Source organism: Meles meles, chromosome 12 (genome assembly GCF_922984935.1).
Source record: "Meles meles chromosome 12, mMelMel3.1 paternal haplotype, whole genome shotgun sequence".
Lineage (NCBI taxonomy): Eukaryota > Metazoa > Chordata > Mammalia > Carnivora > Mustelidae > Meles > Meles meles.
The window spans coordinates 9,779,645-9,804,902 of NC_060077.1; the positions used below are offsets into that span (position 1 = coordinate 9,779,645).

At 54.6% G+C, this 25,258-nt stretch overlaps 1 protein-coding gene across 5 annotated transcripts in view; it reads right to left on the reverse strand.

Annotated features, from left to right (window-relative positions):
• TPCN1 (two pore segment channel 1) overlaps positions 1-25,258 on the reverse strand; it is a 60,817-nt gene that overhangs the window by 3,791 nt on the left and 31,768 nt on the right. For all 5 annotated transcript variants that reach the window (XM_046024320.1, XM_046024317.1, XM_046024316.1 and 2 more), the window contains 24 exons: positions 20,462-20,638; positions 19,972-20,085; positions 19,048-19,178; positions 18,129-18,217; positions 16,473-16,507; positions 15,749-15,807; positions 15,415-15,514; positions 12,588-12,704; positions 12,229-12,353; positions 11,345-11,393; positions 10,756-10,819; positions 9,881-9,925; positions 7,788-7,844; positions 7,651-7,704; positions 7,429-7,501; positions 6,090-6,197; positions 5,082-5,153; positions 4,462-4,551; positions 3,100-3,215; positions 2,350-2,396; positions 1,687-1,755; positions 1,424-1,508; positions 458-597; positions 276-356 (listed from right to left, as the gene is read on the reverse strand). In XM_046024320.1, coding sequence (XP_045880276.1) covers positions 276-356; positions 458-597; positions 1,424-1,508; positions 1,687-1,755; positions 2,350-2,396; positions 3,100-3,215; positions 4,462-4,551; positions 5,082-5,153; positions 6,090-6,197; positions 7,429-7,501; positions 7,651-7,704; positions 7,788-7,844; positions 9,881-9,925; positions 10,756-10,819; positions 11,345-11,393; positions 12,229-12,353; positions 12,588-12,704; positions 15,415-15,514; positions 15,749-15,807; positions 16,473-16,507; positions 18,129-18,217; positions 19,048-19,178; positions 19,972-20,085; positions 20,462-20,545 — 2,004 coding nt within the window. In that variant the 5' untranslated portion in view covers positions 20,546-20,638. The remainder of the gene's footprint in view (positions 1-275; positions 357-457; positions 598-1,423; positions 1,509-1,686; positions 1,756-2,349; positions 2,397-3,099; positions 3,216-4,461; positions 4,552-5,081; positions 5,154-6,089; positions 6,198-7,428; positions 7,502-7,650; positions 7,705-7,787; positions 7,845-9,880; positions 9,926-10,755; positions 10,820-11,344; positions 11,394-12,228; positions 12,354-12,587; positions 12,705-15,414; positions 15,515-15,748; positions 15,808-16,472; positions 16,508-18,128; positions 18,218-19,047; positions 19,179-19,971; positions 20,086-20,461; positions 20,639-25,258) is intronic.

The following is a 25,258-nucleotide window of genomic DNA, read 5'->3' on the forward strand; positions in this document are numbered from 1 at the left end:
AGGTTCTGGAGAATGCTCAAGCAGCAGGGCCATATGGGAGAGCTGCTCGTGATGGGGAAGGGCGGAGGGTTCACGGCCAAGCCAGAGCTCCACCCAGCCCTGCGTCCCAGACTCCACTGGCTGCGGTCCCAATGGATGGCCCTGATCCTTGCCGGAGCCTCCCCGCCTGCACACTCAGGATAGGGACAGGAGGGCATCCCTGCTCAGCAGCAGGGAGGCCCACCCCCAGGCAGGAGCTGGGAGGGTCTAGGCAGCAGGGGCAGGGGTGCTCCCACCTGAATTTCCTCTTGGTACATCTTTAGGCTCAGGTCACTTTTGGTCCTTGATCTCCGTCCCAGAAACACCACGGTGTTTTGCTAAAAAAAAGAGCAGAGACTTGGGGTGGGCCCAAGCGGGGCAGACCCTCCACTAAGCCGAAACCTGCCCCTCCATCGGAGGCGGCCCCACGGCTCCTCACCTCGTGCCTCTCCATCTGGGAGAGGACCTGGAGCAGCCGGGCCACGTCGGACGTGGCTCCGTGCCCCTCCCGGTAGAGCTCCAGAACAGCAGTCAGCTCATCTTTGGAGATTTCCTTCTCGAGGGTGATGCCGCTGTCAACTGTGGGAGGGGAGGCCAGGGCTGGGAAGGAGCCTGGGGCTCAGAGCCCCCCAATCTGGTTTGGCCTGATTCGGCCCTCTTCCCTGCGGCCCCGGCAGGCGTCCTAAGGTTCCTTCTCTGAGAAAACCCGCATCAGCATGGCGCCCACCCCCCCCCAAACCCTCACTGTCTGGCACGTACATCCCTTCCCTCCTTTTGCTGCGGGTGCGGGCGGCACTGGCTGGGCCAGCAGCTTATAGGGGACAGAGGGTTTCAGCAGGGAGTCTCGGAGTCAAAATGGTCAGATGGCCTGATAAGACGGACTTGGAAACAATGAACAGGTCTGTAGCGGCTCTGATGGAGAATCTGGAAGGATCGGTACGGACAAAGCTCTGCACCCCGGAAGAGGCGAGGCCATTGCCAGAGCCGCGGTCATCCAGCTGCAGGAGGATGAGGCACGGGCACAGCATTCACACCCTTTCAATCTAGAGCCCACCGTGACCGGGTGATTTAGAGATGCGGAGGTCACAGCGGAAAGGACAGCCAGAAGGCTGCTGTGTTCACAATAGGCCTGTCTCTGCTCTGCGATTCTTCTAATCTCGGACATGGACTGTCTTTATTTTGAACATGATTATCAAGAGCTTTCTCCCATCATTAAGTATTTGAATATCAAAAAAGAAAAAAAAAGCATTTGAAAATCAATGCACATGAGAGATGTAACAGATAAACCAGACAGATACGCTGAATTGCCAGAAGCCTGGACAGCTGGACAGCTAGACAGCGGGACAGCCGGGCAGCCAGGCAGACGAGCAGTGGGAAGGCTCTGGCCACGGCTGCTTGCACAGACCTTCCGAGTCCTGGTTCTTGCGGCTGTAGTTCATTCGGAAGACGAAGGCCTCGAGGATGAAGGCGACAATGATGGTCATCACCACCTGGCCGGGTGCAGAGAGCGGGAAGGGGTGCGTGAGCTGCTGTAGGACCCGCACCCAGACGAGCTCGGTCAGATGCTGACCCCAGTCCAGGCCCCTCATCCCTCGGTGGCCGCCCACCGGGCGGGGGCGGCTGGAGACTCTGAGTGTTGACGGGCAGAGAGCATGGCCAGGGACCTACCATGGTCACGATGTAAAAAGTCATGAAGTACAGGCGGCTCCAGTGTGAGGTCTGAGAGGTGACACCTTCCTGGGGACACGGGGAGGCGGCCAGTGAGTGAGTGCCCGGGCGGGGCCGGGTCACTGTGTACTTGGGCCACTCCACGGTCCCCCACATGCTCTTTACAGACCCTACCCGATCTGCCCGGGCAGATTGGGTAGACACGGGAGTGTCTATTGTGGGAGACACGGGAGGGGGGACCCTCACTCCCAGGGTCTAAAAACTCTTCCGTGCTGCATGAGCCTCGGACGCTCCCCAGGGTGGCAGGGTTCAGCATTGACACGGGCAGTCTTTGTCCCAAGCAGGGGCAGAAGACTTGGAAGAATTTAAGGAATGGAAAACAAAACCTAACAACTCTTGCCACGCTGCTCCTTGACAGTGGTGGGAGGCCAGAGACCCACATGCTAACTGGCATCTCCAGGCCACTAGGGGACATGCAAGGGGCAGGGATGCAAACGCAGAGGGGTAGCTCCTGGGGCCCAGCCTGCACTGTGGGTTCTGGGCAGAACTCCAACCCCAAGAGAGAGCGGAAGAGTGATACATCCCATCGGGGGCCAGGCAAGACCAGAGCCGGACTCAGAGGATGGCGGGAAGATGCCCCCAGCAGCTGACCAAGGTCCTTACCATAATGATGTACCAGTTGTTGACAACCGTGAGCTCGAACAAGGTCACTGCCAAAGGGAAGGGAGAATGAGACTCGCTTTTTCCAAGTCTGTTTCAAGTGGCCTCTCTCCATGTGTCCGGGGTACCACGCACCTAAATGATGGCGTCCTCATCTGCCAGCGTGGGCTGTGCGTTCCAAGGCCCTCCCTGAGCGCCCACCCCACAGTGCTGCCCTCTTGACCCGTCTCCCAAAGGGCATGCCCGTTGCCTCAGCAGCCTGGGACGAACCAGGGCTGGGGTTGGGCGGTGGGGAAAAAGCATCAGACCTGACTTGCTGTGGTTCTGGGATGCCGTGAGGGGCTCCCATTCCTCTTGAGCCGTGCCCTAGCCCTGCCCTTGCCCCTGCCCCGGCCTCTCCACAGAACACGGGAGCAGCACTGTGTGGACCTGAGCTGGGGTCAGTGCAGGGCGCTGTGGCAGGTTGGTGTGGCTTGTCCCACCCTGCAACTGTGGGGCCGTGACTGGGGGTGGGTCCCCTGGTCCCCTTCTGAGCAAAGCATGAGCTCTCCACTCCCAGGAACAAAAGCTGGTGGTGAGTGGGTGCTGGGATCTGGCCCGGCCTCCACCCCTGCGGCAAGGCCAACCACAGGCCCTGCTGAGGCTCCAGAGGACCCAGGAGGCCTCAGACAGCTCTGCTAGGCCGCGTCTGGGGCCCGCGGTAACAAAGGCAGTGGGTCTGGGGACTGTGCCGCCTGTGGTCTCCGCACTCACCGAAGCTATTCAGGATGTTGTCAAAGTTATTGAGATAGTAGTAGCCTTCGTCCACGACAGTCCGGTTGCCCACGGTGTGGTTGAGCCAGCGGTAGGCATCGGCCACAGTGCTCGTACTGGCCAGGGAGACAGAGGGGCAGAAGGGAAGGGCACAAGAAAATCGGTCACCTCGACCAAGGACAAAAGGCTTAAGTGAACCAAGCTCTGACCGGGAGCGGCCGTCCTGGCCCAGCCCCCAGCTCTCCGGCCCACGTTCCTGGCTCAAGGGCGGCCCTCGGGTGTAGCTGGGGACTCCTGGGCTTGCCCCCTGCTTATCTGTGTCCACTGGGCATTGCTCTGCCACCAGGGAAGCCACCTCCCTCCCAGCTACTGGAGGGAGCGAAGGGCAGTGTCTCCCCTGGTTTTCCCCACCTGCGATCTGCTCTGGGACCCGGGTGCCGGCCAGTGACCCCGCTGACCCTGAGAAAGCCCCTTGCCAGGCTCGCCCCAGCACGAGGTTGGGATGCTCCAAAAGGCTGCCCCTGTTCTAAGAGCTCATGTGCAGCTTTCCTTCCAGTCCTTTCTGTTGGCTCTGTTAACATTCATGCCGATGTTTCCACGTGTCTGGTCCTTGGGCCCCCAGGGAACTTGCTCAGAATTCAGAGTGCCGGGCCTTGGGCAGCTGCCCTGGCGGCTCTGGCCCACTGTGGAGTTTGTGGCCCACTGTTCTCGGCCTGGTTCTGAGCCCAGGCTGACATTCAAAACGGCTGCCAGTGTCTTTGGAAGGAGTTTGTGCTTGAGGCCTCATGGGCTAAAGTTTGGAGAACACTCACTGGAGAATTAAAGTCCGAGCACACTGCTTTCATTGTGGTGGCATGCAGGAGGGAGAGGTCATGGGAGCTTGTGCTCTCCACACTCCTCCCCTGCCCCCCAAGGCCTTCCCGTGGGTGTCCATCGGCCTGATGCTGCCAGGAGGCCCGAGCCGAGGAGTCTGCCGAGTCCCCATCGCCCCCAGAGAAGTGAGAGGAAGCCAAAGAACTCGGGCCTCGGGCCACTCCCGGTTGAGGGCAGACCTTCAGACCTCAGCCCCAAGGGCAAGGGGATGGGAAACCTGTTCAGATGTCCTCGCTTCAGAGACAGCCCTCTGATTCCAGGTCCCTCACGTGGCTACTGTATTCAACTAAGGCCCCGGAAAGCAAAGCAAAGTGATTCCAGGGGCTTCGAAGGGTGCTGTGGCTCAGGGACCGTGTCCCTGCGGCCCCCAAGGCTGCGGGGGACCCGCTTAGAGGGGCTGGGGGCAGCACATCGGTCCTGGCTTGGGTCCTCGGGAAACACGGGCTGCCTGGGGGTGGGCAGGGTTGGGGGCGCACACCATGTACTCACTTGCAGCAGTTGGGGTAGAGGATTCCACAGAAGAATTCCATGCCCACGATGGCGAAGGAGTAGTAGAAGATGAGCAGGGTGAGGCCCAGGCTGGGGAGGAGGGTCAGAAGGGACAGGGTGACTAAGGGCCAGGAAGGAGAGACCAGCGCCTCCGGCAGCCCCGCGTCCTCAGACCCACTGCGCTGACTGATGGACAGGCATGCCCCTAGCCAGGTTTACCGACTGGAAAGTGCCTGCAGGCAAGGGGCCTCGTGATTCAGGTCTGGGGTCAAAAACGGCTCGAGCCAGGACTCTACTAACAGATGCCCCTTACCGGAGATTCACCCCTTACCTGTGAAGGTAGACTCACAGGTGACCCCTTACCTGTGAATGTAGACACAGGTGGTAAGTGAGTGGACAGCTCCCTGCCCTCCCTACTCAGTATTTCAGACAGGTCAGTGGAGGAAAGTGGTACCAGGGAGACCTGTGGTGGTCAACAGCTCAGTCTCCTTGGAGACCCGTCAGACCCTCGATGTCAGTCCTCTGTGGGCCGCCTCCTCTCCCCAGACTACCACCCAGCTGCCCCCTGGGGGCGCAAGCCTCGCAGCGCCTGGCCCCGGGGGCTGAGAGGCAGGCAGTACCTGGCCATCCGGGGCAGCAGCTCAAACATGGTGTCTAGCACGTTGCGGTAGCGCTTCTTCAACTTAAACAGCCTGAAGAGAGACCGGCTGGTGTTCAGAGTGCCGCAGCCCCCTCCCCACCCCCAGTACAGACGGGAGGGGATGGCCCGGGCCTCTCGCCCACCCGAGCCCTGCTGCCCACCCTGCTGCCGGCCCGGGGGCATCTCCCCAGCCTCTTCTTTGGTGGAAGAGGCAGCTGTGGCTGTTCGCCACTGGTCAGCAACAGAACCAGGAGGCTCTGAGAGAGACAAGTCCTCACCCGGCACAGTGAGGCAAGAAGGGAACAGAAGCCACGCCTGTAGAGGAACCGGGGGCACGGCAGCTCGGCGGCCAAGAAAGGGCCATGGTGTGTGGGGAGGAAGTGGACATCCCCCCACCCCTGGCCACCACCACAGGGGCACAGCTGCGGGTTCTTCTAGATAGAAACACTGCCCCCGATCGCCATGCCCACATCCACCTCTCCTCCCAGGAGGGACACGTATGGGATCGTGGCTGGACACCACAATCCACTGGAGACACCAAGAGCTCATGCTCCCCAGGCAGGAAGGGGGTTCCACGGAGCAGTGCCTTACTAATGCCCCACAGCTGTCTCTGCGGAAAAGCGGAGACCCAGGGAGGGGTTTTCTTGACAAGATGCTGTGCCAGAAAACCCTGGGGCCCCTCAAAAATCCTCCTGTACCCTCAGAGGCTGTGGCCTTCTGGTTTATGACCCTGAGCACGTGTGTCTCTGTGGCTGTAGGCCGAGGTCACCCGCACTGCAGGCCATGCTTCCCCTCCACGGTCAGAGGCAACCACCCCTATGAGGTGAGGAGATGGGCAAGCCGCACGCCCCCACAAGTGGAGACGGGAGCCGGGAGCCTCCACAGTGGGGTGCGTCTCTGACACCAGGCTCGTGAATCTTCTCGCACCATCCTGCCACTTCCCAGACCAGTCCCAAGGCTTTCCCCACCCTGCCCCTGCCCCTGTCACCTCAGCAGCTGGAGGGGACGCAGGACCACTATGAAATAAAAGGGCTCCATGTCGAAGGCCAGAGCCAGCAGTCCCAGGAAGGCGAACACTGTGACCGAGAAGTCGAACCTCGGAGGGAGAGGGAGAAGCAAGGTCCATTCGGCCTGCCCGGGCCCGCCTCTCTCCCACACTCCCTGCTCCCCAGCCCTGTTCTCAGTGCTCCCTTCCAGCGAACCCACATGCTGACCCCCGTAAGAGCGAGAGCCTACAGCTGCACAGCTCGGGAAGCAGCTTCTTACTGCCCTGGGGTTTCTGAGGCCAGCTTGGCTGGACCCCCAGGCACAGCATACATAGCGGGGATCAGAAATGCCCAGGAAATACCACCCCCTCCAAAGCCCAAAGGTCCTGCACTGGTCTAACGGCAGATGTTGGGTTATATGGGTGACCTCTGACCCCGATGAGGTCACTGAGGGAAGAGGCAGGATGGGCAACTGGATTCCCCCCAAGGCTAGCCAGCCAGCCCTGCTCGAGACAGGGAGCCTTCCCTCCCTGCAGACATGCACGGAGACCCCGAAGGCAGCACGGTGCTCAGCCCCCCACTGCTCTGCCTGGATTCTTCTCTAACTGTCAAGACCCAGGCCTCGTGAGTATAGCCTCATTTTGTGGGTAAGTTCACTTAAGTGGACAGTAAGTGGCCTTGGAGGTCTCTGTGGATGGGGACGAGAGCTGCTCAGGTCTCTTCACCACCCCCAGCTAGTGGCTGACCGAAGTGGGTGGGGGAGCTTCCTTCTCTGATGGAATCATGGTTTTTATGCAGGAGCAAAGAGCTTAGTCGTCAGCGACAGGTGCAGGGACTAAATGACTAGTTAGAGCCAGCCAGCCTGAGGCCCTTTAAGAGGCCATGTCTAGGAGGAATACACAAGGAGGGCCCGAGAGAGTAGGCCAAGAGCCTGATGCTGGCAAGTCCCAGAGCCACACGCAGAACTCTTCCTGGAGACAAAGGCCTTGTCCTGTCCTTGGCCCCTCCTCCTGCCACTGCAGACCACTGCGCATGCTGCGGGTGTGTAGGGAGCGGACCCGCGGCCCTCTCGGTCTCGGCCATGGTTAAGAAACACACAGTCCAGGGGCGCCTGGGTGGCTCAGTGGGTTAAGCCGCTGCCTTCGGCTCAGGTCATGATCTCGGGGTCCTGGGATCGAGTCCCGCATCGGGCTCTCTGCTCAGCAGGGAGCCTGCTTCCCTCTCTCTCTCTCTCTCTCTCTCTGCCTGCCTCTCTGCCTACTTGAGATCTCTCTCTGTGTGTCAAATAAATAAATAAAATCTTTAAAAAAAAAAAAAGAAAGAAACATGCAGTCCACTCACAGATTCCACCCGGAGGACAGGTATTGCACAGGGCCAAGGCCAGCAACCTTCAGGAACAGCTCCACGCCATAGACTGGGAACAGGAGGAGGCAGTTAGTAGCGGCCTGGCCCCAGCCCCTCCCACCACCCGGCCTGCCCGGGAACCGAGGCCCTTCTGAGGTTTCCCGGCCCAGGCCAGGGTTTCAGACAAGCAGTTCAGCAAAGCCACGTTCAGAAACCTACTAGTCAGAAAGACGACGTAACTCCAGGGCACGTTCTTGGAGAAGAAGTTCCCACCTGTGAGACAAGAGGTGGGAAGTCAGGCGAGGGGGGCGGCAGGTGTGCCCACAGGACCGGCTGGTCCCCCGGCCAGGGCTCACCTTTCAGCATGAAGGTCTCCACGAGGATCCAGACCCCGTTGACAGCCACCACCAGGTCTGCAAACAGACAGGCCCGTAAGAGAGAAAACACGGATGGGTGTACGAACCTAGAGCTCAGCACTGTAGCCCCCTGGCGACTTTACACAAGCAGCCCCCGGGAGATGCTCCACACACCCATGGGATAGATCAGTGAATTCACAGGAGCTACATCAACCAGTGGTTTCACTCAGAAAACAGCCACAGGTTTCCGGAAGCATGCTCTATGTCGCCGTAGGGATACCAGCTGTCTCAGTAAATCCTACAGGCCATTCCACGTCAGTGTAAAAGACGTTTGCGCATTAAAATGGTTGCCCTTCCCTGGAGACAGGTGATTTTAAGATGACTGCATGAACTGGTTAGCAGAATGACATATTCATTTGGCCTTTTACATACCAACAACTTTTTAGCGATCCACCCCCCCATGAGATAACAGCAAAACACAAAACGTGTCCTGCAAGCCATCTGCTGGAGAACTGTTCATGAGAGCAAAAATCTAGAAGTGCCCTAAATGATCAGCAGTGGACTGGTTGGATCAACTATGACACATTCGTGAAATGGTGAAGTATCAACTCTAAAAAGAAATGAGGGAGTGGTCTCTGGGATATGCGGTTAAGCGAAAAAAAGCAAAGTGGGAAAGAGTGTATATGAAGTATGCCATCGTTAAGACATGGGGATAGGAATATATATACATCTACTTATAGTTTTTAAATAATGGAAGAAGAAACCAAAATAAAAATTATCCATTGGAGGAGGTTTGACAGGATGTAAATGAGATATCCTTAAATATATTTGTTTTGTAGATCTGACTTGGAACTACGTAGATAATTTACATAAGTATAAAACAAAGATGTCAAAAAAGCAATCCCTGAAAATCAAAAATAAAATGAAATAAAGAAAACTAAATGTGCGTCCAGGTGGTAACACCGCCATGTGGAGAAAGGACTACTACAGATGACTTTAACATGTGTCATGTGAACATATGTCCCTGCGGGGGTGTTCTAGTCTCTGTGTTGCTGGGACTGTGTTGGGATCGCCATCTGAAGATGGTTATGAGTCTACTGTGGGGTACAGCGAATGAGTAACTGTGTGAGTGGTATTGGGAACCAGGATTTTAAGACAGAGGGGGGCCAGGGGTGGGATCTGGATATGAAAGGGTAAGGAAGTTTGGTAAAAACGCAGTAGTCCTGGATTTGAATTAGAAAAGTCAGGATCAACTCCTGAAATGGTTTATCTTTAAAAGCAAAATCCCACCTCTGTCCATGGAAAGGCCTAGAAATAATAACCAACTCCAAGCCGCGAGCACCTTCAACATTTCAAACTGTGGTGTCTAAACACCATTTCCCACTAAATGGAACCAGAGTTCCTTAGAAAGACTGAACGCCATCAGGACACTCCATCAGTACTATCCAAGAGAACTTCCTATGACAACAGAAATTGCCTCCTCTGGGCTGCCCACTGGTAGTTGTTAGCTGTCTGCAGTGACTGAGCACTTGAAATGTAGCTACTGTGGCTTTTTTCATTTTAGTTGCTTAAATTTAAAAAGCCACACCTGGCAAATTGCTACCACACTGGAAAACACAGCTCTAGATGTAACCACTGGATAACGGGAATGACAGGAAATACACAACAGAGGAACATGCAAAAACAAGACTGAAGGCCAACAGTCCTGTTTCTTCAACTCAGTGTCACAAGATGGAGAAAAGGGAGGGAAGAGAAACCTACAGATTGAAACCCACTCAAGTGACAGAGCAACCAAACACTTCTTGTGGTTCTGAAATGTGCTTCCAAAATCTCCAGGTCTAGAGAGGGGATGATGAGCCTCAGCGAGGTGGGTACAGACAGACAGAAAGACCGGCCGTGGGGTGACAGCCGCTGAAGCTGGGTGATGGGTATGCGGGTACTCATAATCCTCTCCCCACTTTTACACATGCTTGGACTTTCTGTAATAAAAAGTCAACTACATGGCATCACAGCTAATCCCTTGCCTCTCCACCTTCTGGAATGTGAAAGACTCAGGCAGGATGGGGCCTGGAGCTGTGGTATTTCACACTTACACATGAAATACTGGAAGGCCTTGGACTTCACAAGGATGTTAATTCCTATTTGAAGAGAAGACATGTTAACATCGAAATCTCCATTTGCAAGGACACTTTCTCCTACCGCACACATGAGCACTTGGGGTGTTTACGCCCAGGGGTGAGGAAGGAGGGCGTGCTCTGAGAGCGGCCCCACACTTGTGCTCGGGCAAGACCACAGAGCCAACAGCTGCTCTGGGGAGAGCCCGGGCAGCTCAGAGCCAGAATGGAGCAGAGCGAAGCTTTGCTGGCCACTGCTAACCTTAACTTGTTGCTGGCTCGACCCGGGACTATGTTCATCCACTTGAGTAACTATCACTCTGTGGAATGGAAAACTCTTAAAGACTATAGGCTAACAGCGGTGCCCAAAGCCCTAGCTGCGGAAGAAACCCCGTCCTGACTCTTGTTCCCAACGGACCGCACCCAGGCTTCCAGGCTTTTTGCAAGCAAAATCCCCCGCAAGCTAACCACGCCCTGCCACAGAACTTCAGAACTGGCATTCAATTAAGGGGCAACACTTGGATTTGAGAATTTTGAATTTTATGCTGGGCAAGCATGATGTCAGGGACCATCTACACTTGCTATACATCCTGCCACAGGAGGATGGCTGGAATCTGTTATTAGGCCCAAAAGAAGGTTTGAGAAGAGAATTGATAATGCGGTCCTATTACCTTTTTAAAAACTGCACTTACCTGCCGGCTGGGGTGAGCGCACTGTCTGCCTCTGGTACGCACACATCCAGATGCACACGTACACACACACCCTGGGAGCAGGCTCTTCAATGCTCGTCTATGGTCCCCGGAAGCCTCCATCTGTCCCCAGCTGCCCAGGTGTCATACTCAGGTCAACCTTACCTTTGAAGATGAGGAATGCTGTTCTGGGAAGCTCATCAAACCAGTGTTCTCGATTTCTCTTGGCCTGGCCAGAAGACAGGGCCATGGAGAGGGGGTGTGAGGAATGGTGAGCAGAACCTTGCCCGGGGGGTCAGGCTGCTGCTTTCCTGCCCTGCACCCCTGGCTAACTTGGGGAGCAATGAAAACACTCAGGGGTGGGAATAAGGACCACGATGCCACTGTCCACGGAGCCTGTAAGTGGAGCCACGCACATGCCTTCTTTTCGTGTAATCCTGAAGGTGACTGTAGGTAGGGATCATTGTTCTGCCATTTCCCAGGTCAGACGGGCCTTGGGAAGGTTCGGTAACTTGCCCAATGTCCGTGACTAATGGGGTCTACCCGAGATTCAGTGCTCCTAACGAGGAAGCTACAGGGCAACTATCATGGCATGTGGGGGGCCTCCTATAATCCTGCAGTGCGGGGCGCCAAGCCGAGAGCTGAGAGCTGCTCCAGTGGGGAAGGAGCTGGGCCTCCAGGGCAGTGAGCCTCATCCCCCCAGCCCCCAGCAGCCAGCTCTCTGGTCTTTGGTCCCGCACACACGAGCACTCACCTTCCACTTCAAGGCAGCGACTTCATAGATGTCATAAAAATCCTTCAGGCTGTTGTAAGCAACGTGAAAAGGTAAAAGGAAAAAAAATCAGAACGTGTTCCCACTGAGCTTCAGGTCTCCCTTGTCCACATGTGCTCCTTTCAATGGGGGAGGGGACATCTATGAGTTTCAGCACCTTGGGGCCCCAGGGACCCTTACCTGGGGGCATTTCATCTCCTCCCTCCAGGCGCCACACATACTGAATCTGCTTCGTCTACACTGACCACAGACAGCGTTCATCCCGCCCCCTCACGGGATGGCTGTAACTCTTAGACAGAGCCTCCACTAGCAGAGGACTTCGTGGAACACCGGGGGCTGAGTTCAGCCCAAACAGAGCTCGGTTACTCCTGTTTCTAAAGCTGGCCCGCTTCCTTCCCCAGAAAGAAGGGTTCCGATCGTCAGCAGTCTGGAACACCAAGACTGCCCATGCAGATCTCAGGGCTGGTTCTGGAGGCTCTGCCAGGGCTGAGAGCATGTGTGTGCGCGTGTGCACGTGTGCGCGTGTGCGTGTGCTCGTGTGCGTGTGTGCCTGACTGGCCCTGGGGCTCTGCTCGCACAGCATTACCCCACCTCGTTCAGGGCTGAAAGCAAGTGGCCGGGCCAGTCCATTTCACCAGCCCGTGCATTCCTTTTTTGTCAAGCCAGCTTGAACTGGGTTTGGGCTGGACTTCTGTTACTTGTGAAAAGAAACCTGATGCACGATACCATCTACATGTAGAAGAATCTCTGTGGGGAAAACTCGTCTCTACAAGCGTCTTTGCTCCCCAGCTGCTGGGGCCTTTGCCCCCTGCAACTCCCACTCACAAGCGCCTTTGGCCACCCAGTCCCACCTGGTCCAGTCCTACCTGAGCAGAGGTGTGTTGCTCTGATTCAGGGCCTTGAAAGTCAGGTAACGCTCCCTGGCACTCATCCGGGGCCTGTAGAAGCGCATTAAGCCTTCAAACTGCCTGTAGGAGATGCCGGCGGGCCTCTGCGGGGTCAGGGCAGACGGCTGTGTGAACGCAGGAAGATGCAGAGCCCAGACTGCCCCTTCCCTGGGGGGAAGCCCAAGGACAACAAGGGATCCCAGGGCACCCGGCTCTTCCCTGTTCTCCCAGGGACACAACTCCTGGCTGCTGGCCCTGCCGTGCTTCGGGGGCTGCTCGGGGCAAGTGAGGGGCAGCAGGGACCACTCCCCTGCCAGGCCCACCCCAGCCGTCCCTACCCGCTGGCTGACGAGCAGGCGGTAGGCGTGCTGGATGGCGGTTCGCTTGTGCAGCAGCAGGGACTTGAACTTGCGTTTCTCAATGTCGTTGAAGGTGTCGAACACCACGGCCAGAAGCTATGAGCAAAGAACACAGAACCTGGCTCCCCTGCTGGGTGGGGCCTCAAGGGGTTGGGCAGTTCCAGCCACCCCAGAAGAGGGGGCTTGAGAAGACCCTACCACCTGCCCCTTGTATAGGAAGTTTGTCTCAAAGCATCAGCAGGGGAAGGCCATCCACAGCTATATCTAAGTATTCTCTCTTTGGATACATGAAGTCATTATTCTACTTTCCCCCAAGTGCTCCTCTCTGCCCAAGCTCATGACAGGCTGGGCAGTGCTCTAAGGGGAAGCGGCGAGAGGAACACACTGGGTTCGACACCCAGTTTGGCCCAGTATCGTGGCCAGAGAGCCTGTGTCCATCCCAACCTCCCAAACAGGAAGGAACACGGGGCACTTCTTCCTGCCAGCCCCCCTTGTTTCCTGTGAGTCACGGGTTCATGCGTGGCCCCAGAAATCAGGGCAGTGGGGCAGTCTGTCCTCCAGGGCACAACATTCCCAGGCTGCCTAATTCCAGAGCTGGCATATTAATGATACAGTCTGCATTATCAAAGGGCACTGGGAGGGCAGGAACAAAATTGAAAGAAGGCTTTTTTGGAAACGCTTTCTTTTTCTCTCGAAAATATTTTGAGGGAAACTCTCTTGTCTTTTCCATCCCTTTGAACTGGTCTGCCATTTTTCCCCTTTAGATCAAGGGAGGGTCAGCAAACTTTTTCTGTAGCAGGACAGACAGCAAATATTTCAGGCTCTGAAGGCCAGATGGTGTCTGTTAAAACTACTCAACCTTGCAGCTGTAGCATGGAATCAGCCACAGATGATACATAAACAAATGGACATGGCGGTGGGCCAATAAAACTTTATTTATAGAAACAGGCGGTGGGCTGGCTTTGGCCAGGAGGCTGCAGTTTGCTGACCCATGCCCTAGATTTTCGCAGCTCTAAATATGCTACAAATTGAAGCAAATCAGTCACACAGAATATATTTTTATGATTCTAAACTGACAACAGTACATAAGAACTATAACACGTATATAGATAGCCAACATTTTGGTTTTAAAGAATAAAAAAAGGAAAATATTTTCCTTTTTAAGACTTCCAGTTTTTAGGACATTTCACAAGTCCACCCCAGGGTAACTGCTTTCCATTTCTACCCTGGGCCTGACTGTGGGAAGCAGGGTAAGGATGCTCTTGAAAGTATAAAAATAATCACAAGACTTGGGCCACCTGGCTGGCTCAGCTGGGAGAGCATATGATTCTTGATCTCAGGGTTGTGAGTTCCAGCACCACACTGGGTGTACAGATTACTTAAAAATAAAATCTTTAAAAAAATAATAAAATATAAAATATAAAGCCAGGGGTCGCCTGGGTGGTGTCCATTAGGCATCTGCCTTTAGCTCAGGTCATGATCTCAAGGTCCTGGGATGGAGTTCCATATCGGGGTCCCTGCTCAGTGGTGGGGGGGTCTGCTTCTCCTTCTGCCTGCCACTCCCCGATTGTCCTCTCTCTCTCTCTCTGACAAATAAATAAAATCTTTAAAAAAAACTAAAAATAATAAAAAACAAACGCCAACACTTGATAAAGCTTCTCTGATAGTTTTGGCACTGACATGTGCCCTCCACGTGGGCCTGAGGGCCTCCTCTTCGGGGCAACCTGCTGATGGCAGGAACCTTCCTGGTGGCCAGCTGGGCCTCGGCAAAACCTCCAAAAGTTCCCAGTGTGTGCGGGGACGTCATGTTCTTCTGAGCAGAGGGTGCCCTGTGTTGGCTTTTCTTTTTTTTTTTTTTTTAAAGATTTTATTTATTTATTTGACAGACAGAGATCACAAGTAGGCAGAGAGGCAGGCAGAGAGAGAGGGAAGCAGGCTCCCCACTGAGCAGAGAGCCCGATGTGGGGCTCGATCCCAGGATCCTGAGATCATGACCTGAGCCGAAGGCAGAGGCTTAACCCACTGAGCCACCCAGGCGCCCCCTGTGTTGGCTTTTCTGATGGCTCCCGGTCAGTGGGGGGTGGGGGGGAAACAGACACATGGGTGCAGTGGGGCTCCGCGGTCCGACCAGCTCACCGGGCCGTCCCACGCTAATAATAATGCAGATAATGCAGACTGTATCATTAATATGCCGCTGTGCGGCTGTGGGCAAGTCACTGTGCCGCTCTGGCCCCCAGTTTCCGCGTCGGTATGCTGAAAATCGTAATAGTAGCTCCAGGGGTTTTGTGATAAATCATTTAATCCTCATATATAGAGCACTTTGCCCAGTGCCTGGCCATGGCTTTCATAGTTCTTTTATTTATTTATTTATTTAGAGGGAGAGAGCGAGAGCACACGTGTGTGCGGGGATGGGGGGAAGGGGGGGACGATCTCACGACCCTGAGATCATGACCTGAGCTGAAATCAAGAGGTGGTCGCTCAACCGACTGGGCCACCAGGCGCCCCAACCAGCTTTTATAGTTATTCTGACACGTGTTTGCTGGAGAACAAACAGCCCCAGGTGGCCTGACCTAGCAGGCTCAGTCCAGCGCTAACGGTTCAGCAGCACCACCTTGGGGAGGCCACGACCCTGTAAGCAGCAGAACTCAGGTCCCGACAGGGCGTCTGCCGCCACACCACACTTGAGCACGGCCTGGGACCCCTCCCCAAAGGAGGCCACGAGCGGTCTCTACTTCATCCCCTCGGGGCCCGGTGCTGTGCCGGCTGGGATGGCAGCTCCGAGGGGGCGAGACGGGTGCTCACTCACCAGGTTCATGATGAAGTACAGCTCAATGGAGAGGTAGACAATGAAGAAGACACAGGACCAGGGGTTCCGGGAGTAGGAGGGCATCATCACGTCTGGGAAACTGAATGTGCAGAGCATTACCGCAGGGCCCCACATCTTTCTCCCTTTCTCCATCCTCCCAGAGGACATCTCTCTTTTCTGCCTTCCCTCCTCTCAGTCCATGGGCTTTGAGCTCATCCGGCCACCCCCATCCCCGGGCACCTGTCTGCGCTCAGGTGTGGAACATTCTTGGCTGAAAAGAGAAGAGCCTGGGGCACCGGCAGAGGGCCCAGGCCCAAGCAGAGCCCACACTCACTTGGCTGTGGTCAGAAGGACAAACAGACTGACGATGCTGTTCTCCAGCGTGCTGAAGTACTGTAGGGAAAGAAGGCAGAAGAATGCACTGGCACCAGAAACAGGCCGCCATGGGCCACCTGGAGGGCCCCGGCCTGCTCCTCCCCTCCCCACCCCACCAACTCCGCCTCCTCCCAAGAAATCCTGAGGACAGAGGAAGGAGCAAATGCGGAGTCCAGCTGCCTCTGCCTTCCTGAACTCTGTGCTTCTGGCAGAAGCAGACAACTGACTGGGACTATGATCCTGGAAACGTGTCTCAAGGGCAGGAAGGGGGATCCCCTTGGTGCTTAAAAAAGGGAGCAGTTCAAGTAAGGGTGACAGGAGCTTTCCGGCGCCATAAATTATGCTGAGAGACCTTTCTAAGTGGCCATGGTCACACATTCCCCTGAGGGGAAAGGCCCCACATAAAAAAAGGAAACAGATAAGGATGCCTGGATGGCTTGGTCGGTTAAGCATCTGACTCTTGATTTCAGCTCGGGTCATGATCTCAGGGTCATGGGATCAAGCCCCACGTTGGCATGGAAACCGCTTAAGATTCTCTCTATCCCTCTGCCCCCCTCCCATGCATGCATGTGCTCTCTCTCTCTCTAAAAACAAGCAAACAAACAAATAACAACAAACAAAAAATTTTTAAAAACACCAAGAATAACAACAAAAAAAGAAAGACAAATACAAAGATTACTTACAGGGTCTGAAGGATTAGGGGAGAACAAGTAGAAACCTAGAAGGTGGCAGAAAACATAAAAAAAGGTTAGAGCAGAGGACCCCAACCCAGACATCAAAGGATTGCACAAATGTAAACGAGCACAGGGGGGCAAAGGGAGAGCATCAGGGAGTGGTGCGGACTAGGGCATTCTGGAAAACACTCCGTGCTCTGTCTGAAGGAGCAGGTGTGCTTGGACATGGCAGAAATGTTGTCCTTTGGAAATGTGGCCCAAGAACCACTGAGTCTACTGTTTGAAAAGGCCACATGTACAGCACGATGGCTAGTTAACAACACTCTCATATATTTGGAAGTTGCTCAGAGAGCAGATAATATATCATCTATTTGAAAGTTCTCATCACAAGAAAAAAAACTGTAACTGTGGGGACGGATGTTAACGAGACTTACTGTGGGGATCATGATATACATGAGTATCAAGTCGTTATGTTGTGCACCCAAAACTAATACGGTGTTATATGTCGATTCCATCTCCAATTTGTTAATTTTTGAAAAGAAGATTAAAAAATTTTTCAAGGCTGGAAATCTGTATTTTCAGGCAAGAAATCTAATTTTTAAATGTTGGCTCAACATTTTCAGACCAAGGCTGGATCTGGAAACCGACTGCTGGTTTGTAATTTTGCTTTGGGGAACAGGACAGCCAAGTAACAATTCCAAAGGGATCCCCGTGTTCTCCAATGGCCCAGGGTCCTGGGGTGGGAACACCACCAGTAGCCTCCCTCCTGGAATAGGCTATTCCCTGAGTCCTCGAAGTAGAGTGGGGAAAGGGGAGAAGCTCTGACCTCAGGAGAAGTAGCCCCCTTGGAGCAGAAAGGGAATTCTGCAGAGACCCGGGGTGGTAGGGTGGGGGTCAGGAGGTAACGCGGGAGTCAACGGCTCAGGACACAGCAATCAGAAGGGCCTAAGGCACTGGCCTTAGATGCAGGGCTCTCTGGTTCTCCTGTCTTCGCCATCCCAGGACCAGAGAAGAGACTCCAGGCTTCCCAGCCATGTCCCAGGGTCTCCACCGTCTAAGCCCTGTGTCTGGATGTGGCTGTCACATTAATACTTGGCCTTATCTGAAGAGGCAAGGCTTCCCCAGGGTTAGAAAGGCCATGATCTTGCTTTTGAACCTGGGGAGGCTGAAATGTGCACATGATCCCACCCCAGGCACACGTCCTGGACAAACTCTCACAGATGTGCGAGCATTCCCAGCAGTGTGATGTGTAATAGTGAAAACGGAAGAAACTTCGCAGGAGGGCACACACACGTTACGTGACCACTTACGTAAGATGCTTCAATTTGCAAAGCAATCGCACTTACTTGTGGTTTAAGGAAACAGGAAGTGTAACTATAGAGATATGTGTGTGCGATGGTAGCCGAGGTCAGGCGGGAGCTCTGATGGGAAAGGGAGCTGACCTCGCGGAAAGATACAGCGTGGCTCCCGTTTTATTCCTAATAGTGGATCTCCTAAGTTGAAGGTCATGGGTGTTGAACCACTTGTGAGACCTTTCTGGACTTTTTGTTTTGTTTTGTTTTGTTTTTTCCTTTCTGGACTTCTAACACTGTCAAAGTCAATGCTCCTTCAACCGTGGATTTGATGTTCAGGGGCCGCCCGGGGCACTGGGGTATGGGGACTCACCAAGGATGGCAAAAATGACCATGAAGAAGAGCAGCAGCAGGAGGATGTCCATGAAGGGCGGCAGGGACTGGAAGATCTGGCGCAGGTTGCTGCAGAGAGAGTGGGGCAGGAAGGGGTGAAGCGGGGAGTGCTGTCTGGGACTCCAGGGGTGAGATGGGGACCTGGGGCTCCTGATTCACAGACTAAGTTCCACTGCACCCTGGTCTGTGACATCACGCTTCATGTTTTCCTGGAGGACTTGCACTCAGGAGGTGACAGGGAAGACCGGGGCAGGTGCGGCACACGCAGCCCCTCCCCCTGCTCGTGGAGCCCCAGAAGACAAGGGCCCTGTGAGTGATGGAGGGAAGGCCAGAAGGCCAAGTGCACGGCCTGGGGCACAAAGCTTCCCTGAGCGGGATATGGGATGCACAGAGACATTTCGGGGCCACCTGCTCCTGGGACACTGGCTTCCAGCTTTGAGGATAGGCCTGAAGAATGAACTGGTAGCCTGCTCTCATCAACAATGTCCCAGCCAAGAGATTTTCCAGATGGATCCTTCAGAACTACGCTTATCTCCAGGCTGATGGGCAGGCTGAGTCCAGCCCCCCAGGCTCAGTGGGGGTGTCAGCCTGCCAACTTGGAGTTGGGCTGCTGCCGCTGCTATGTTTGAGCAACTGATGTGCTCAGAGAGAGAAGCCGGCCCCAGGAGGCTGTAGGTAAGATGGGGAGAACCCCAGACCCAGTGCCAGGAAACCAAAATCTGAGCAGATTCCCGCCTTCTGCTCCATGTGGGTTGAGCAGCTGGGGAAAGTGAGCGTGCTATGTTCTCCCAGCATGCAGGACTCATCTTATCACTACCTGACTCACTGGGTCCTGCTCCACAGGCCCAGAGGGTCCAGGCCAGGCCAGGATAGCAACCATCTCGTTCCCCAGGCCTTACCGCCGGACTCCCCCGCAGTACCGACAGTCCACCAGGAAAATGCAGCGCAGCGCCCGGGTCACACGCACGTGGGACGTCTGCCGTACCAACACCACGATGGCCTCGATGAACTGCACCACCAGCACGGAGGTCTGGGGGTGGACAGGCACAGAGCACCATCAGCCCCTCCAACCCAGGCCCCTCCCGAATACGCAGAACAGAGGGCCGGCCAGGTCCTGCCAACTCTGGGCCCGAGAGGCCCTTCCCTTCTCTCCAGCTCTCTTGGGCCTCCCCTGACTTTAAGCAGCCCCTGGAGACAAGCCCGGTGGCTGCTGACACAGACATGTGGCCCTAGGAGAAGGAAACCATAGGCAGAGCTCCCAGAAGCTCGACGGGTAGTATTCTAAGCAAAACTGCCACTCTGCCCAACCACGTCTGCCCACCCTCTGCCTTCAGCTCGCCCCACACCGCTGGGGCCTGCAGGGCTTCCTGATCTGCCGTTCCTTGGACACATTCTCCTGGACAAGTGTGTGCTTTTATGTAGCAAAGTGCACGCTGCCGCATTCCCGCTCACTGCACAGAGAGAGCCGTAGGTTACTGGCCTGCTCAGCGTGGGCTTAGAGGCCAGACGGACCTGGGTTTGAATCCCAAGCCTCTGGGGTTTAGGTCCCATTCTCACCGGGTGGCAGGGTATGAACTAAAAAAAGTAACACATCTCCCGCCAAGGCTGTCATGCCAGGGCCTGGCACACACTAGATGCCAACTCCCGGTGGCTCCTGTTACCTGCACCATGACCTCTGGAGCAAGGCTCCGTAAGGCGAGGACAGTCCGGGGGGCCACACTTCTGAGGGCAGGGCTCAGCCCGTGGGAGGTGTGGAATTGAACTGAAGACATAGGCTAGACGGGGATGTGGAAGACAATGCCATACAGAGACGGACCCATCACCTTGACCATGGTCCGTCTATGCCGGATGAAGGTGTGGAGGCCCAGCCACCGCAGCTTCATGCAGAGTTCAAACACAACCACCATCAGGGCGAACAGCTCCAGGGTCGCGTGGACCTGCAACCAAAGGGTATGGGGAGATGGCCCATCACCAGCCCCACTGTCTCCCTCTCCCCTGCCCGAGGCTGGCGATGGTGTGTGGCAGGGCTCATCAGGTGCACTGCTCACTGGGAACCAAGGTGCGGCCCGTGGTCCTAAGTGAGGCAATCAGACGGCACCCCTCCCTGGAATTTACCCGTGAACCAAATCACGGGGGGTGGGGGGTGCATTCATTTTAGCAGGGACCCCAGGCAAGACTGGTGATCCACTGCGGCTCCTGAGGCCTCTAGGACCTCCCCTCCCCACCACCGGGCCGCTCTGTTTTACATCGGCTCAAAGTATGTGCCCTTCCAGAACGTTCCCTGTCAGGCGTGCCATGGAGACGGACACTCACGTAAATGCCGAGCCGGAGCGCGGGGACAGCGGGGGCCTCACACAGGGAGAGCAGCAGCAGGAGCAGGGCTGTGGACAGCTCCATCAGGTAGAACAGGTGGTTGTGTGCGAAGAGGTAGGCCGCCAGCGCTTTGGCGTTCTTGGGGTGGGTGAAGAACTTGTCATTATTCTCGCCTTCCTGAGGAAAATGAGAGCCGGGTGCGCGAATGGACCTCGGGATGAGACACCTCGGGGTGCCGTGGACGGAGAGGAGAAGGAGGCCCCCAGCGGACAAGCAGAGTCGGGACAGAAATGGAAGATGATGGGAGATCAAAAGTGTTATCTTTAGGGCGCCTGGGTGGCTCAGTTGGTAAGCGTCTGCCTTCGGCTCAGGTCATGATCTCAGGGTCCTGAGATTGAGTCCCACGTCAGGCTCCTTGCTCCGTGGGAATCCTGCTTCTCCCTCTCCCTCTGCCTGCCTCTCCCCCTGCTTGCGCTCTTGCTCTTTCAAATAAATAAATAAAGTCTTTTTTTTTTTTTTAAAAAAAAAGCATTATTTTCACCAAAATGCACCCCTGTCAATTCTGCTGATGGGGCTCCTTCCCAAAAACCACCTGGAAGAATCAAAGTATAGTCCCCAAGAGAACGAACAGTGGCGACACATGTGAGCCCCTCAGCGGCCAGACTCCATGCTCAGAAGTGTCCATGGAACGTAACAAACTGGGAGTCGGGGTGAGCAACCACGGCAGAGTCCTGCTTCCCCACTCCTCCCTGGAGAACGCTCAGAAAGTTCCTTCCCCTTCTTCAACTGCCAAGAGGCTAACATGTGTACTTACTCATTAGGCTCCCCCAAGACACTTAGGACGGGGTGTGGGGTACGGCAAGTTCCCGGCAGATGTCACCTGTTATTACGATTATGATGCTAACATTGAGAAGAAACGGAGCCTGAAAATACCTTATATTATGTATTAGGTATATACACACACAGACACACATAAAAGATTTATGTTCTGCTTCTTACTTTCTTGACTATTTCACCTCCTTTCCTAACCTCTGCACAATGACAGGCCTTGTCCCAATTCCTGTGCTCCAGTGATAATGGGACAGGAGCCAACCCTGACTGCCCACCAGACCAGGCACTGCGCTCAGCCCCTTCCCTAAGCGCTAGGCCCTCCTTCAGTCCTGACCATGGCCCTCTCAGGTGGGTGCTCTTATTACCCCATCTGACAGATGAGAAAATCGAGGGACAGAAGCTTCAGGAGAGCCTGAGCTTCTGGAGCCAGGCCGTCTGGGTCCCGTGCTCAGGCTCCATGATTAGCCTCCAGCTGCTGACGTGGGGACTAAGTGACAGAGCCCTGGGAGCGGCCCACCTGTGACTACGAGCAGATGACATTCCAGGGCCACCCCTCCATTCGGGTCAGCCTTCTGGTGGTGGTGGTTGGTGGGGGGGAGGTCTTCACTGTCTCCCTGGAACTAGTGGGCGCGGGGAGGAGGGTCGCCCCGCCTCACCCGCTCTGTCGCATCTGCACCCCAGCCAGCAGCCAGCGCGGAGTGGAAATTACTTGGTAAAGCTCTGCAGGCATTGCCTAGCTTTAGCACTCCTGAACCGGGGGCAACGCCGCCCCCTCCCCGGCCCCATCACCCAGCCGGGCCTGGAGACATCTGCTCCTCACCCCTGGGGTGCCGCTGGCAACTAGTGTGCCGATCCCGGGGATGCCACTCAACACCCTCCAATGCACAGGGCGGGGGAACGAGTTATCCGGCCCCAAATGTCAGGGGTGCACCTGGCTCATCACTTCCAGCACCAACTCTCCGCTAGACTTTTCCCACCAGCGTCATTTCCTGGAGAGGGAAGTGGCGGAGCCAGAAAGGACACCCAGGCCCCCTGACCCAGAGCCCTCTGGCAGCATTCCAGCTGTCCTGGAATGAGTCAGACCTTCAACTCTTCCAGCTATTCGGCTCTTCTGAGATAAAGGTCACCCTCCACATGCCCACAACCCTTATCCCAGGGAGAAGAGACTAACACACATCATAGCAATTCCTGCCGAAGCTGCAGGCTAGCAGAAGGAGGGCTCTGGGCCCAGAGGGGCCCACTGTGCCGTGGAAAGCAGTCTGGCCTGGCAAGGGATGTTGTCAGGTCTCACCCAGAGTGGTGCCTGCTACACACAGTAGGGGTTTCATGGCTGTTTGGTAGGATGAACCACTCCCGCCAGAGATCACTTCTCCAGGCCGCAGTCCGGCCTGGGAACTGCCCAGTAGATGCGGGAAGGGGAGCTCTGCCCTCGGCTGTGGTTTGTGAGGTAGCCTGGAGCGAGTCACTTCCCCGAAGCCAGACACATCACTGCCCTCGTCACCAAAAACTAAAGACAAACCACAGTCCCGACAGGGGCAGGCCAGACAAAGGGAACAAACATCCCAGTGGTCAAACAGCGGGCATGCTGGGCAAGCCTGGTTTGCGGTCCTGCGATCTGTACAGGGCTGTGGTTTGTACCAGCACCACTGTGGCTGGGGGGACACGCAGAGGGGTCTGGGAAGCCTCTGGCTTGGATTGCCAGAAAATGCAATACTCGGGTAACGTGTTCCAGTAAATAGCCAGGAATGAAGCAGAAACCACTGACGGTGGGGGGGCTTGGGTTTCACCTCTAGGGCGAGAGCATTGCCAGCAAAGACAGAATGTAAGGTCTCCAGCACCACGGATAGCGCGATGAGAACACTGGCCTCGTTTCCTGGCCGACCATAGCGCGAAGAGAACACTGGCCTAGTTTCCTGGCCGCTGATCACGAACTAGATTAAGAGAAATAAGACAGGCCAGTTGTGTGTGACTTCTGGCTTCTCTCTCTGCCCCCTGGGGTAGAAATTCCACCCAGGAAACCAGTCCTGTCTCAGAGGCACAAGGACTGCGGAGCAGAGCAGAGCACATGGTTCCTGAGGATGAGCGAGTCAACAGGCCTCAGGTACCCTCCAGGCGGCAAGGGGCCAATTACTCAAGCACACCGACCGCCCGCTCAGCGGAAGAGCAGGAAAAAAACCATCTGACACCGGCTACGCCCACCCACCCCCAGAAATGGCCACGACTGATGTTCCCAGGCATCCAGGTACGGTTTTTATTTTTACTGTTTTTTTAAAGTGATGCATTGTTGGTAAGATAATTCAAACAACACACAGGATTATAAGGCAGTAACAATTCCGTCAGCCAAAGATAATCACCTTTAATATTTAGATGAACAGCTTTCCAGATGTGAAGGGGGAATCTGTGTGCACATGCGTGTGTACGCACAGGTGTATGCTGCTATATACGTGTATGAACCTAAGTGTGTGTGTGTATAAATATTACACAAAAATTATCACACTCTACCTGCCGTTCTGTGGCCTCTTTTTCACATGGCCCACTTTTAAATGGTTACATGTGATCAGCTATAGAAATGGAGGAACAATGTGCAGAAGAAAGAGCATCGTTTGGAGGTGAGCGGGACATGGTTTAAATCCACGCTCGTAACTTACTAGCTGGATGGCCTTGGACTCCTTTAGCTCCCCTCAGTGTCAGCTGCTAGTCTGTAAATGGAAGATGATCAAAGCACTTTGGGGGGCAATTGTTAGAATGGGGCTCACTTAAAAATAGATATTTTTATCACTAATGTTCTCAGCCGCTTAAGGAGAGAAGGCATTGCTAGATTTCTGAAGTCCCCCAGGCCATCCTCCCTCTGTGTCTTGACCCACCCCGTGCTCTTCTCCAGCATCTAGTCAACCTCGGAGAAGGTGACAGTGCACGGGTGACCCTGGGGGACTCTGCAAGATCATCAACAGGCATGCCTGAGCTCGCCAAAATGTCTCTGAAACATTACTATTGCTTCAACTTGGGTCAGAATGCACTGGCTGAGAGGTACAACTCGTGTGACCCCATATAAGACATGAGCAGCAGGGGCGCCTGGGTGGCTCAGTGGGTTAAGCCTCTGCCTTCAGCTCAAGTCATGATCCCAGGGTCCTGGGATCGAGGCCCACGTCGGGCTCTCTGCTCAGCAGGGAGCCTGTTTCCCCTTCTCTCTCTGCCTGCCTGTCTGCCTACTTGTGATCTCTGTTAAATAAGTAAATAAAATTAAAAAAAAAAATACATGAGAAGCATAAAGACAACTGAACGATCACCAAACAAATATCCAAACGTAATGCAATCTTCCAAAAGAAGTAACCAAACACATACTTGCAGTGTGAGAGCTGCTTCAAAGAAAAAAGATTGGGGAAATTATTATTCAAATGAATTTCAGAAAGATTCCATTTCCTCACCTAGGTTCTTACTCCATGCACACAAGAAACAGAGATCTCATGGTGACAAGAATGGCAAGATTAAAATGGCAATGGCGTAAACAGTGAGAAGGGCAGTTAAGAGGCAATACCCCTTTTGGAGATCACTCAATAACTGTACATCAAGGTCCTACAAATGTTGATGCTTCCCATCTGGTAATTCCACTTCCTAGAGACTTTCCTAATAAAACGATCCTGGATATTAAAGAGAGAAATAGCTCTTTGTGTAGATGGTCCTCAGATTATAATTTATAATAGGGAAATGCATAATATATAATGAGGGAACCATAAAAAGGGAAAATACCCAGCCTTATCAGGATAGTTTAAGTAAATTAGGATAAATTTCCCAGATATAATTATAAAAGTCATTAAAATTTATTATAGGAGTTATAATAACAGAAGAAAAAAGCTTCCAGGAGTGCCTGGGTGGCTCAGTGGGTTAAAGCCTCTGCCTTCAGCTTGGGTCACGATCCCAGGGTCCTGGGATCGAGCCCCACATCGGGCTCTCTGTTTGGCAGGGAGC